Source organism: Scyliorhinus torazame, chromosome 12 (genome assembly GCF_047496885.1).
Source record: "Scyliorhinus torazame isolate Kashiwa2021f chromosome 12, sScyTor2.1, whole genome shotgun sequence".
Lineage (NCBI taxonomy): Eukaryota > Metazoa > Chordata > Chondrichthyes > Carcharhiniformes > Scyliorhinidae > Scyliorhinus > Scyliorhinus torazame.
The window spans coordinates 207,893,260-207,907,891 of NC_092718.1; the positions used below are offsets into that span (position 1 = coordinate 207,893,260).

Sequence of the window (14,632 nt, forward strand, 5' to 3'; positions counted from 1 at the left end):
ACAAATGTTGAGTCTGAGCCGGTATCTTAAGAGCAGAGATCGATAGATTCTTGGCAAGGGGGTGAAATGTTATCAGGGGTAGGCAAAGTATAGAGTTGAGGATAAAGCCAGTTCAGCTATGATCTTATTGAATGGCAGAACCAGGCTTGATAGGCCAAGTAGCCTACTCCTAATTCATATGTTCGTATGAACCAACATCATGCAAAGCTTTTAAATCTAGTTTACCTACTATGTCACATTTTATTTCAACACAATGAAATGACATTTCGCCTTTTTCCTTCCCCAGCTTCCAATTAAAGGTGGGCAGCAGAATACACACTCCAAAGTTAGCACCGAACACAACAAAGAATGTCTCATCAATATTTCCAAGTACAAGTTTTCCTTGGTCATAAGTGGCCTCACCACTATCTTGAAAAATGTAAATAACATGGTAAGTTTTCTGTTGAAACATGATTGGTTTTCAGCAAACGGTGGAAGCAATTTAGGGTGGGTGTGTGGATTTGTAGAGTTGATAACTTTCATTTTCCACTCCAAATCAATTAATTTCTTAGAAGATCTATCAAAGAAAGCTGGTGGGGCTGAAATGGTATCAATGATTGGAGATGGTAGGCTTGTATGTATGATACTTGGAGTTTTTGATTTAGCTTTGCTCTTGTGACAGTTGACTAATTGAAGTGAGGGACCTGACCATCAGGATTGAGTCAAATGTTTGAGGAACTTTCATTTTTGGATAGCTGCTGCAATGTTTCTAGGAAATGTGATCAAATGTTATCAGGACCTTGAGAAACGGAACCATCCTTGCCTCTTGTGGAATCGAGAAAAAGATTAAGACATTCAGTTTTCCCTTTCTCTCTCTCTCTCTGGAAAACACATTAATTGGGATGCTGAATATAACCCTTGCTCAGTCTGCGTTTGGCAGCTTGATGAGACTGAAGCAGAGAGGCTGTGGTTCAAATTGGCGGCTTGCCATTAGGAAAAACCTAATAATGTTAGCTGAAGGTTGAGTGTAAATTCTTACAGTGCACCTTACCAGTTGGCATTTTTACATTGTAACTCGATACATTTTAGTTGCTGGGAAAATGATGCCAAAATTACTTCCTTGTGCTCTTTACAATTGAAGTCTGTTGTTCGGTTCCTACAGACTAATAGAATCATTTAATCAGTTCCTTCCTTTATCTGTTCTGCTTAGGCTATTATGGTGCACAGGATATAAAGACCATTAACTGGTTCACCAGTGAGGCAATGCATTAATGTTGCGTTGTTTTCATGTAGTGAACTTAGTTATTTCATGATGCTTTAGACTCGATTAATCTCATTTTGTGATCTTTCACATGTCAGTCCATCGTATCATATCATGTTATTCTTCTAGTGGCATGAAGTTTTATCAAAATTTGCCCATATTTGACTGAAATTGTTATTAAATCAAACTGTTCAAGTTATTGATCTTGTAATGTTCTCCAATCTGTGATTGTTGAACAGCATTAGTCGATGATACGGAAAACCACTGATTCTATAAGGTGATTTTCATAATGTTTATGATGAGGTGTGCCAAGGTATTTTCGTTGCACAGTGTCCTGTTAAAAAAATAAAGAATGCTTTGTAATGGGGAGGAGTTGCCATTAATAACTGCCACTGTTTGTGGTGAATGAGTAATACATTTTGACCATCGAACATTCCATGCAAATTTCCACACAAAAAGAAGTTTCAGCAATTGGGCATACGCTGGTTTTTAGTGGGACAAACATTACTTGTTGGATTTGCCTGCTTTTCCGAATACTATGGGGCTTCCTCTGAATCTTGGGGAATGCTGTATGGGGAATGTTTAACATTGTGCTTTGTTCACATAGCGAATATTTGGAGCAGAAGCTGAGAGGAACTTGTACCTTTCACAGCTAATCATATTGGATACATTGGAGAAGTGTCTTGCAGGAGTAAGTAACAAGTACCCTGGATTTAATAATGGTTATCTAAGATTAGGGAAATGTTATTTTGTGGATAGAATTGTATTTATAATTTCCAAATTGCGGTGGAGCTTTGTCACAAAATCTATTCAGATTTGGACAATACAGCCATCATTGTGGCTTTAGATGTTCATGCCAAAAATGGCATTGCTTGTTCACATCATTACCTGATATGTAAAAATAGGCATTCTTGACAGATCATCAGCAAAGAGAGATAAAATTCTTTTGGAAATAAAGCGGTGATCACCATGTTAGTGCACACTTCCCTCTTGTCACAGTCTTTTTTTGATGATCCAGGGAAGACGTAGCTTATGTGAGTGTGAGAATACTGGTCTGTGCAGTGGAATATATCCTGTGCAGTTTTGGTGAAATAGCTAAAGAATAGTATTGACATTACCACGAGGGCCAGGTTGTCTGCTTACTGTCTTGGTTAAATTTTGGGATGCCTGGGATAAGCAAGAGGAGGATGAAAGTAACAGTGTTGACGTGGTTTTTGGTTAGCAGTTAATTATTGATTTGCATCTTGGAGGATGCTTTGGACATTTGGTGTTCTGTATTAGTTTCCTTACAAATATAATGAAGCTCATTTTTGATCCTTCCACCCTGACAAAGTGTCTTCAATTTCCTTTGAAAAGACAAGATTAAATTTGGCCCTTCAAAGCCGTTGCACACCCAGAAGGAGCACAGATGTTTTGCATTAAGGGTTCTCTTGTTTTGAGGTTATCTGGGTGGTTGGACAAGATTTTGAACTGCCTCTGCATTTGACTTGATGCATTTTGGCAGAGTTCCTTATGTTGCCATCTTGCTCCAGCTGAGAGTAGAGCTTACTATAGAAGGAATTGTGGGGTAGAATCCATGATCAACAATTTGTGAGCTTTACATCTGTACTTGTTTTATAAATGACTAGCTGTTATTTTCTTGGTTTAAATGAATAAACACTATATCGGTTCCTGCTGATTTTGTTTGCAGATTTCGAAATAATTTAGCTTCTATTTCTACTGAAGAGGTGAAGGTGGGTAGTTTGACACAGGAGGGTATACGGCAATTATTGCAGGGATTATTTGTGGAAGGATTCAGGTTGGCTAATATGGATGCTTTTGAAAGATTCCACACTGAGCCAGTTGCAGCTATTTGGTGTACACTGGAAAAATAGTTTCAAGCTTCATCTTGGGATGAAGCTTAATATCAGTTTTGAGGATAAATATTTTCGGTGTGCAGTTCTAAATAAATTTACAATAAACTCGTACGGCCCCATCTAAATGACTGACACAGCCAGATAGAGCTTGTCAAAAGGGATTTGTAGATGGTGAATTGACATCCCACTGCTCTGCTGTACTTGTGGCTGCAATACTCCATGGCGCAAGCATAATGATTTAACTCTTCTGCGCCTGAGTAAAAGGAGAGCAACTGACTGGTTTGCATAAAAAGTAGTTCTCACTGGCTTTTGATTGGGTGTGTTAATTGTCTTGTTAATCGTGTCTTGGATGTCCTCTTAAGAGCTGTTGACTGTAAACAAAGCAAATACTGGCATTATTTGGCTGTGTTGGGTTCCTAAAGCTTTTCTCCCCCTCCCAGCTCTGTGCAATGTACATAACTCTTTTCACTCTGAAAAGAGGTTTACAGTAGAACCCCAAACTAATGTTAGAAGTTTAACAAAGAACAATGTTCCAAGGTGCTTAACAGAGGTACAAGTAAGTCAAAGGGAGGGTGACCAAGAGGTTAGCCAAATAAGTGGGTTTTAAGTGGAGTGTCAACAACAACATATAAGCAGCTTGTCAAGTAGCAAAACTTAGGGCTGGGGGAGAGGTAGGAAGGGTGAAATCGGTTAATTCCAGAGTGGCATATAGGTACAGTTGCAGAGGTGGTGTGAAGAAGGAATAGATGTCCGTGCAGTGGAGAGCTTTTGGGGTTGGGTTTTAAGGCTGGAGGAGGTGATATGACATGAGGAGTAAGGCCATGAAGAGATTCTAAATAGCAGGATGAGGATTTTGAAATTGGAGAGCTACGGTTGGCCATCAAGGACAGAGCAGTTCAGTGAGCTGGGCCTGGCGAATGATAGGATAAGGGCAACAGAGCTTCAGATAAGCAAGATTTTTGGAGGGGGTAGGTTGAAAGGCCAGCCAGGAGAACATTTGGGAAAAGTTGAAGCTGGATGTGAAAAAGGCATCAATGAGGATTTCAGGAGCAGACAGAGTGAGATAAACATGTTGAAACCATGTGGAGGAACAGGGGTGAATCTATCATGGTTAGTATGAAAAATAGAGCATTTAACAAAATCAAAAGCTGGTAATACATCAGAAAATTAATATGTCGAAAAACTGAAAACCTGGAATAAAGATCTGTTTTATTCAATTTGTGTTGCTTTGCTTAGTCTATGAATTGTTTGTGAGTTGACTCTCATTGATGCAATTTGCCTGAGCGATCTAACAGAATCCAACATAAATAAAAAAAACAACACTTAAGTACCAATAAACTTCAAACTATTCAGATTGGCTAGTTGGCAAAGACAGCATGTAACTGAACCGAACAGGCCCCAGGTTTAGTTCCTCATTTATGTACCAGCTGATTTCAGTGGCAGTCAGGACATGACTATTGGCCTCACCGCCTCCTGATCAGGAAAAGGCAAATTGGCTAGATTTGTTTGCTGTGACCTCTGTTTGATTATGTGCAGCTTAAACTTCAGTTGAGGAAAGGATTGGACTTGCACACGTTAATACACCCAACTGCCCAAGTCAAAGTGTTAATGCTCAAAGACCAAGCAATTGATGAGGTACTGGAGGTACCCATGTGATAGTGTGAGAAACACCGCTCACACTCATGTAAAAACAACACAATGTTCATTTCTCACAAAAGTACCCAGCACAAATCAATTTGGGAAGAGAAAACCTTGATATAAGGTCTCAACTAAAAAATTTGAGAGCAACCTTTTGGATGGAAAAGGACCATTAATTTAGGGTTTCTTCTCCTGTGGAATCTCAAAAGGCATGACAGTTTCATTCAGTGTAGAATCTCTCGTGTTGAGAAGTTCAGTTTTTGAATCTCTTGTATTTACATAAAGTCAGTAGAGTGAAAAATGAAAACCCACTTTTTGTCTATTGAGTATTGTTTCTTACTTAATTTTGAATTGCATACCATCACTGGCTAAAGATGTCTTTTACAGATGTTTCCTGATTCTGATCTACACTTGTCTAGTTTCTAGTTGTCGAGTTTCTGTTGGGATTACATCAGGGCCGAAGAGCGAGGGGTGTCAACATCTTTAGTTTTAATATAGTCTGCTGTTCCTTTTTTACCTCTGGGATGTAATGCAGAGGATTTTCTCAAAGCAAAAACAAAATTGCCTGCAGTTGCTCTGATGTGAAGCCAAGTATTGTCCTTCAGCTACGCGCCTCTTTGTGTATGTTTTGTTTTTGCTTGACCCTATTTCTGAGTATGTACAGGAAAGCTTTGCGTTGTCTGGTTCTGACCAGTATTGTTTGGCCTGCTAGACTGGACAATTACGAATAGAATGTACCTGGCTGTAATTTTAACTCCTAGACACTTTAACTTCTAGGCAGTTACTACTGCCACAAATCTGGCTTAATTTTGGACATTCCTATATTCTGGGTACTCATTTTGTCTTACTGCTTTACGAATTGACTTACTTTCCATCATATGCACTCTAAAGCTGAGCTTTAAATTTCCTTTCCTTTCCCTTTTCCATTTTGCAAATTATTTTCTCATTCTTCTATTGCTGAGCTATACCGTGCACCACATTTCTGAGCAGTCAGCATTTTTCCTGGTTGCACAGATATGTACTAAAGTTGCATCGGGCAACACGGTGGCACAGTGGTTAGCACTGCTGCTTCACGGCGCCGAGGGCCCAGGTTCAATCCCGGCTCTGGGTCACTGTCTGTGTGGAGGTTGCAGTCTCCCTGAGTTTGCGTGGCTTTGCCCCCACAACCCAAAGATGTGCATACTAAGTGGATTGGCCACGCTAAATTGCCCCCTAATTGGAAAAAATGAATTGGGCACTCTAAATTTTATTTAAAAATTGCATGGATGAGCCAGCCCTCTGAATTTCTGCTCCTAACTTACATGTCTTTCAATCCTGAGAAAACCTGCTATCTTCTCCAACCGTGCAAACCATCATTCTTGTCTTCTCTTGTCTGGGTCCTCCTCTGGAGCTTTCTTCTTCCTCCCTGCTCCCCACCCTCAAAGGCACTAAAAAAAAACTACCGCTGTAGATTGGCCCTCCATAACCTTCAGTTCTACAAAGGAGCATTCAACCTCTTTGTTTTCTAATTTTGTGCGATTACTTAATTGCAGTGACGATGTTCAGTTAGTTTTCCCCCCAACCCTGAAATCTAGTTTCAAGTTTGTCCTTGTGAGTGCACACTTAGCATATACAATTTGTGATAGTGATGCGCATGTAACCTTCAATTGCCTATTGTTTTTGTAGCAACCCAAGGATACGATGCGGCTTGATGAGACGATGCTTGTAAAACAGCTACTGCCAGAAATTTGCCAATTTATCCACATGTCCCGTGAAGGAAACCAGCTGGTAGCACAACTCCGCAACTCTGCTTCTGGGGTTCTCTTCTCCCTGAGCTGTAATAACTTCAATGCTGTTTTTAGCCGGGTCTCCACCAGGTCAGTGTGATTTACTTGGTTTCAGGTTCTGGTAATGAAGCTAGAAGAATGCTATTAAATGATTTTGATGGAATTAATTCTTGATGAGTGAATAATTTGTGTACCAATGAAAGTTCATTTATGTGATGAATGTAAGAAATTGTCATTTTATGTTTTTGCTGTAATGTTATTAAAACGTGGTTTAAGATGCATGCAGACAATGTGACTACCAGAGCTATGATTAAGGTGTTGTAAAAGTGAGATAATCATTGATTTGCTGGTAATTCTGCTAATAGATCTTGAGATCCTGTTTACAGATAGCTCGCTGATGGAATATTGTTTTAGTTCGAAGGACCCCTGGGGTGTAGATAATTTGAGGGGTATTGTGCTTGGTCCTGGCTAAACAAGTCAAGGGACAATGTGTAAGAAGAGACAGAAGTATGCCTTGGGTACAGATGATGTAGTTAATGGGAGGTGCCAGGTCTGTCTGAAAAGTAAGTTGGTCCAAGATTGATCTACAGAGATGTTTCAGTTTAGTCCTGAATGATGTTCTCTCCAAACATTCTGCACACAAAAAAGCAAGTAGAAACCTGGTTGTTTATGAGTGGTATTTTACATTGGTTTGCTTAATTGGATTGGATTGGATTGGATTTGTTTATTGTCACGTGTACCGAGGTACAGTGAAAAGTATTTTTCTGCGAGCAGCTCAACAGATCATTAAGTACATGGGAAGAAAAGGGAATAAAAGAAAATACATAATAGGGCAACACAACATATACAATGTAACTACACAAGCACTGGCATCGGATGAAGCATACAGGGTGTAGTGTTAATGAAATCAGTCCATAAGAGGGTCATTTAGGAGTCTGGTGACAGTGGGGAAGAAGCTGTTTTTGAGTGTTCGTGCGTGTTCTCAGACTTCTGTATCTCCTGCCCGATGGAAGAAGTTGGAAGAGTGAGTAAGCCGGGTGGGAGGGATCTTTGATTATACTGCCCGCTTTCCCCAGACAGCGGATATATAATTGGATTATAGCGGCAGGTTTAGGAAGTAAGTTGAGGTTTTCTCTTAACTGTTAAGTGTAAACCTGAGGCTATTTTGCATAGTTAAAGGTGCCTCCTATTTTTCATGAATTAACTCCCTTGATAGCTTAATTGGGAAAGATAGTACCTCATGTACTGAGCCATGGAACAGAAAGACCTCCAATATGGATTCCTGGATTTTTGCTGTTAGTTGATCTTCAGTGACAGGGCTGTTGGAATTTAGCCTGTGATCCATGGTTTATCAAGTAGTAAAACAGGGTTTAACAGAAATGAAAAGATATGCATTGGTGTTTAAATCATGAAGCATTTGTTTTGTATTGTTCTTCATTTTGTACAACGAATGGTAGCCTTGGCATGAGCTGGGGCTTAATGGGTAGCGCTATTGCCTCTGAGTCAGAAGGCAGTGTTGCAAAATTGATTTGAATAAACCGCCAGAAAATAAAACTTAGCTACAAAATTATTGTCATTTTCGCTGGTTCATTTAACATACTTCTGGGAAGGGAACTTGTCACCCATTACCTGGTCTAGCCTAAAAATGACATTACTCCCACAGTATGTGGTTGACCTTATTGCCCAATCATGCAAATGAGGTCCATATCCCAGGGAAAAAACTAAAAACAAAAATTGGCTGGTTTAGCACACTGGGCTAAATCGCTGGCTTTTAAAGCAGACCAAGGCAGGCCAGCAGCACGGTTCGATTCCCGTACCAGCCTCCCCGAACAGGAGCCGTAATGTGGCGACTAGGGGCTTTTCACAGTAACTTCATTTGAAGCCTACTTGTGACAATAAGCGATTTTCATTTAATTTCATTTTCATTATGTTTAAATTCCTGGTACAGAAGTGACCTCACATCATTACCTTAATATAGTGCAATTATTGCAAAGTTTTTGGTTGTGTTTGGGCCACATATTATTATTTTATTATTGATTTGTTTAATGTGCTATCTTTGTGCTCGATGCCTGACAGGGAATCTGACTTGCAGTATGTTTATTTAAAAAAAAAAGTTTAACTTTGACAGAAATATTTATGAAATTGCAATCATCAGCAATTACAATTTACTACAAGAATTTCTTTAGCTGTAGGAACATTGAGCACCATGCCGCCTCCCTCTGCCAGGTCTGTAATATTCAAACAATATAGTATTGAAGTTTAGATTGTGTATATTTTGGCTTCCCCCTGCTCTGCTCAAGAAATTTGGCCATTAATGTGCAAGCAGAAAGTTAGTCACTTCACACGACCGAGTCACGGCCTGTAGTAGACAAAGACTTTGAATAGATTGGAGCAGCTAACAGACCCCTTGTGTGGCCATACTGTTAAAATAAATATGGCATTTTTTCATGAGGAAGCAATTTCAATTTGTTTCTTAACTACCTTCTCAATTGAAAGTTCAACACAAACATTTACAAATACTTTGAGAAGGAGAGTGAAATTGTAAAGGCTCCCTCATGGTGAGACTGACTTGTGACGTTTGTTCATAAGTTATCCTGTTGGCATCACTCCTATAGACATTTATTTTTCACTTTGCTTGACTTAGCGCACCCTCTCTCTTATTTGCTGAACACTGCAGCTTTGTGCATTGCCACTTTCCCCCATTATATTATATTATTTAGTCAAACTCTTGTATGCTATGGGCAGATGGTTTTCTCCATTGTTGTATAGCTTCAATGGACAGGCAGCTAATGTTTGCACAGTTTCAATGGACAAACCAGTAATAAGTTAATTATAACAGCGTTAGAAGGGCAGCACGGCAGCACAAGTGGTTAGTACTGTTGCCGAGCTCCCAGGGTCGATCCCGGCTCTGGGTCACTGTCCGTGTAGAGTTTGCACATTCTCCCTGTGTTTGCGTGGGTTTTGCCCCCACACAACCCAAAAGATGTGTAGGATAGGTGGATTGGCTACGCTAAATTGCTCCTTAATTGGAAAAAAATAAATTGGATACACTAAATGTATATAAAAAAAATAATAGAATTAGAAGTGAAAATACTTGCTGTAAAATGAGTAATTAATTTTATTATATTACATATTGACAGCAGTTCAGCAAACCTCTGTTGTGTATATTGTCCACACTGCTGCATTGCACCTTGGAAGCACAATTTTGAGATGATCATTGAATCTCAAGTGGTGCTTCACCTGCATAGAAATGAACACCAGCAGTAAAGCATAAATTTTGAAGTAATAGTTTATCTCTTTTTCCATCTCCTCTCTCTTGCATGTGTACCACAACAAAACAACTAAATGTATATTTCATTGGAATGGGGGTGGGGTGGGCGCTGAGCTGAGTGAGAAAAAGAAAAGGGAAATAATAGAGTACCTTTTAACGAGTCAAAATATTTAGTGGCAATTCGATTACAAGCGAGCATTCCTGAAAGCCATTTCTGCTCTATTTGAAGGCAGTCATTTAAGTGGTCCCCTTAGATTCACTTCTTAAGTTCTGGATTTTCAGAGTTGAGTAATGCATTGGGTAATTCCTGCATCCTTTAATGATGTAGGCCTCCAAGTTTGGTCAAACTCCTGGCACCACCATTGCTGACCACTTAATCTCCTATTTTCCTGTTTGACATATTTTAAGCCTTGTTGCAGCAGTTGGAAGATTCTTGGCATGTCATAACACATTCCCACAAATGGATGAAGGTTACATTTTGTGTGTAATCCCAGTGCTGTTTCATGGGGTGTACATCTGTAAGCTTATTTGCTTTGATGAGAGACATGGCCATCTTTGAGAAGGTAGGGTTTGATGCAGCTATAATTTATTTTCGCAAAGTTGTAATTGTGATTAGTGGTTCTTTTGTGGAGGAAATACCAAGTTAAAATTGTACGTTTTAATTCCTTTATCAGTCTTAATATTTTTTTTTAGAGTACCCAATTCTTTTTTTCTAATTAAGGGGCAATTTAGCGTGGCCAATCCACCTACCCTGCACATCTTTTGGGTTGTGGGGGTGAGGCCCACGCAGTCTTGGGGAGAATGTGCAAACTCTACACGGACAGTGGCGCCATGAGGCAGCTGTGCATTTTTCAGTCTTAAATGAAGTTTTCATTTCAACACATTTTTTCTTTCTGTTTTGTCATTTCCATGTCCGCATAGAATTTGAAAAGGTGGCTGCATTTTAAATCTGTGCGTGAGGTCTTAGAGAATATGTTTGAGCTGAATTTCTGTAATGTGCTGCAAAGCAGCAGTTTTTAGAACTGGTTTAATTGGTTGCACTCCCTTCCTCTGCGTCGGAAGGTTGAGGATTCCATTCCCATTTGAGAAATTTGAGGCTATATGATTGAAACTCTTTAATAATTCTTGTTTCATAATTCTTGTCCTTAATTTGAACTTTTTAAAGTATGAGGGTTCTGCAGGTTTCTTTGCAGATAAAGTGGATTGAGGGCTTGTCCTGTCCACTCTGGGCATTCATTGTCTTTTTAACATAAAGAATGGAATAAAAATGTAATATGAATACCACTCCCACTATGCAGCTATTTGTTTTTTTAAAGATATATTTTATTCAAGATTTTTTGGCCAAACATAACAGTACATCGTGTTTCCTTTATACATCAATAAAACAATATAAATAACAATGGTCAGTTTTAAACAAATAAATAAATAATATTTGAACAAAATCAAAAACAAAACTAAATGCCAACTGCCTTGTCCACGATAAATACTCTCCAAAAATACATTCCAACAATCCAATATACAATTACATATACCAAATACCTATGCATATACAATAACATCCCTGAGAGTCCTTCTGATTCCTCTCTCTCTCTTCTTCCCCCCCCCCCCCCCCCCCCCGGTTGCTGTTGCTGTCTTCTTCTTTTCCATTCCCTCTATCTTTCTGTGAGGTATTCGACGAACGGTTGCCACCGCCTGGTGAACCCTTGAGCCGACCCCCTTAGAATGAACTTAATCCGTTCCAACTTTATAAACCTTGCCATGTCATTTATCCAGGTCTCCACACCCGCGGGCTTGGCTTCCTTCCACATTAACAATATCCTGCGCCGGGCTACTAGGGACGCAAAGGCCAAAACATCAGCCTCTTCCGCCTCCTGCACTCCCGGCTCTTCTGCAACCCCAAATATAGCCTGCCCCCAGCTTGGTTCGACCTGGACCCCCACCACCTTCGAAAGCACCTTTGCCACCCCCACCCAAAACCCCTGTAGTGCCGGGCATGACCAGAACATGTGGGTATGATTCGCTGGGCTTCTCGAGCATCTCGCACACCTATCCTCTACTCCAAAAAATTTACTGAGCCGTGCTCCAGTCATATGCGCCCTGTGTAACACCTTAAATTGTATCAGGCTTAGCCTGGCACACGAGGACGATGAGTTTACCCTACTTAGGGCATCAGCCCACAGCCCCTCCTCAATCTCCTCCCCCAGCTCCTCTTCCCATTTCCCTTTCAACTCATCTACCATGATCTCCCCCTCGTCCCTCATTTCCCTATATATGTCTGACACCTTACCGTCCCCCACCCATGTCTCGGAGATCACGCTATCCCGCATCGGGAGCTGCGGGAATTCCCTCACCTGTTGCCTCGCAAAAGCCCTCAGTTGCATATACCGAAATGCATTCCCTTGGGGCAACCCATATTTTTCCGTCAGCGCTCCCAGACTCGCAAACGTCCCATCCACGAACAGATCTCTCAATTGTGTTACCCCTACTCTTTGCCATGCTCCAAATCCCCCATCTATTCTCCCTGGAACAAACCTATGGTTATTTCTTATCGGGGACCGCACGGAGGCTCCCGTCTTTCCCCTATGCCGTCTCCACTGCCCCCAAATTTTCAGTGTAGCCACCACCACCGGGCTTGTGGTGTATTTCTTCGGTGAGAACGGCAACGGCGCCGTCACAATAGCTTGTAGGCTAGTCCCCCTGCAGGACGCCCTCTCCAATCTCTTCCACGCCGCTCCCTCCTCTTCTCCCATCCACTTACACACCATTGAGATATTGGCGGCCCAGTAGTACTCACTTAGGCTCGGTAGTGCCAGGCCCCCCCCCCCCCCCCCCCTCATCCCTACTACGCTGCAAAAATCCCCTCCTCACTCTCGGGGTCTTCCCAGCCCACACAAAATTCATAATACTCTTCTCAATTCTTTTAAAATAAGCCTTCGTGACCACCACTGGGAGGCACTGAAACACAAAAAGGAATCTCGGGAGGACCACCATTTTAACCGCCTGCACCCTCCCTGCCAGTGACAGGGACACCATGTCCCATCTCTTAAAGTCGTCCTCCATCTGCTCCACCAACCGCGTTAAATTTAGCCAATGCAATGTACCCCAATTCTTGGCTATCAGGATCCCCAAGTACCGAAAGTCCCTTGTTACCTTCCTCAATGGTAAGTCCTCTATTTCTCTGCTCTGCTCCCCTGGATGCACCACAAACAACTCACTTTTCCCCATGTTCAATTTATACCCTGAAAAAACTCCAAACTCCCCAAGTATCCGCATTATCTCTGGCATCCCCTCCGCCGGGTCCGCCACATATAACAACAAATCGTCCGCATAAAGAGATACCCGGTGTTCTTCTCCTCCCCTGAGTACTCCCCTCCACTTCCTGGAACCCCTCAATGCTATTGCCAGGGGCTCAATCGCCAGTGCAAACAATAATGGGGACAGAGGACATCCCTGCCTCGTCCCTCTATGGAGCCGAAAATATTCAGACCCCCGTCCATTCGTGACTACGCTCACCATCGGGGCCCTATACAGCAGCTGTACCCATCTAATATACCCATCCATCTCCAAAGCCGAATCTCCTCAGCACCTCCCACAAATAATCCCACTCCACTCTATCAAATGCTTTCTTGGCATCCATCGCCACCACTATCTCCGCTTCCCCCTCTGGTGGGGGCATCATCATTACTCCTAGCAGCCTCCGTATATTCGTATTCAGCTGTCTCCCCTTCACAAACCCAGTTTGGTCCTCATGGACCACCCCCGGGACACAATCCTCTATCCTCATTGCCATTACTTTGGCCAGAATCTTAACGTCCACGTTCAGGAGGGAAATAGGCCTATAGGACCCGCATTGCAGCGGGTCTTTTTCCTTCTTTAGGAGGAGCGATATAGTTGCCTCTGACATAGTCGGGGGCAGCTGCCCCTTTTCCCTCGCCTCATTAAAGGTTCTCATCAGTAGCGGGGCCAGCAAGTCCACATATTTCCTATAAAATTCAACTGGGAATCCGTCTGGTCCCGGGGCCTTCCCTGCCTGCATGCTCCTAATTCCTTTCACTACTTCCTCCGTTTCAATCTGTGCTCCCAGTCCCACCCTCTCCTGCTCCTCCACCGTAGGAAATTCCCGCTGGTCCAGAAAACACATCATTCTCTCCTTCCCATCCGGGGGCTGAGCTTCATATAATCTTTCATAGAATGCCTTGAACACTCCATTCACTCTCTCTGCTCCCCGCTCCATCTCTCCCTCCTCATCTCTCACTCCTCCTATCTCCCTCGCTGCTCCCCTTTTCCTCAGTTGGTGGGCCAGCAACCTGCTCGCCTTCTCCCCATATTTGTACTGTACACCCTGTGCCTTCCTCCACTGTGCCTCTGCTTTACCCGTAGTCAGCAAATCAAATTCTACATGTAGCCTTTGCCTTTCCCTATATAGTCCCTCCTCCGGTGCCTCCGCATATTGCCTGTCCACCCTCAGAAGTTCTTTCAGCAACCGCTCCCGTTCCCTAACCTCCTGCTTTCCTTTATGTGCCCTGATTGATATCAGCTCCCCTCTAACCACTGCCTTCAGCGCCTCCCAGACCACTCCCATCTGGACCTCCCCATTATCATTGAGTTCCAAGTACCTTTCAATACACCCCCTCACCCTTAAGCACACCCCCTCGTCCGCCAATAGTCCCATGTCCATTCTCCAGGGTGGACGCTGTTCTTTTTCCTCCCCTATCACCAAATCCACCCAATGTGGAGCGTGATCCGAAATAGCTATAGCCGTGTACTCCGTCCCCGTCACCTTCGGGATCAGCGCCCTTCCCAAAACAAAAAAGTCTATCCGTGAATAAACTTTGTGGACATAGGAGAAAAACGAAAACTC

The 14,632-nt window shown here is 42.2% G+C and overlaps 1 protein-coding gene across 7 annotated transcripts in view; it reads left to right on the plus strand.

Annotated features, from left to right (window-relative positions):
* The window catches only part of nf1a (neurofibromin 1a), a 372,455-nt gene that overhangs the window by 64,562 nt on the left and 293,261 nt on the right, over positions 1 to 14,632 (plus strand). For all 7 annotated transcript variants that reach the window (XM_072469816.1, XM_072469815.1, XM_072469810.1 and 4 more), the window contains exons 2-4: positions 287 to 430; positions 1,848 to 1,931; positions 6,400 to 6,590. In XM_072469816.1, the coding sequence (XP_072325917.1) occupies positions 287 to 430; positions 1,848 to 1,931; positions 6,400 to 6,590 (419 nt within the window). The remainder of the gene's footprint in view (positions 1 to 286; positions 431 to 1,847; positions 1,932 to 6,399; positions 6,591 to 14,632) is intronic.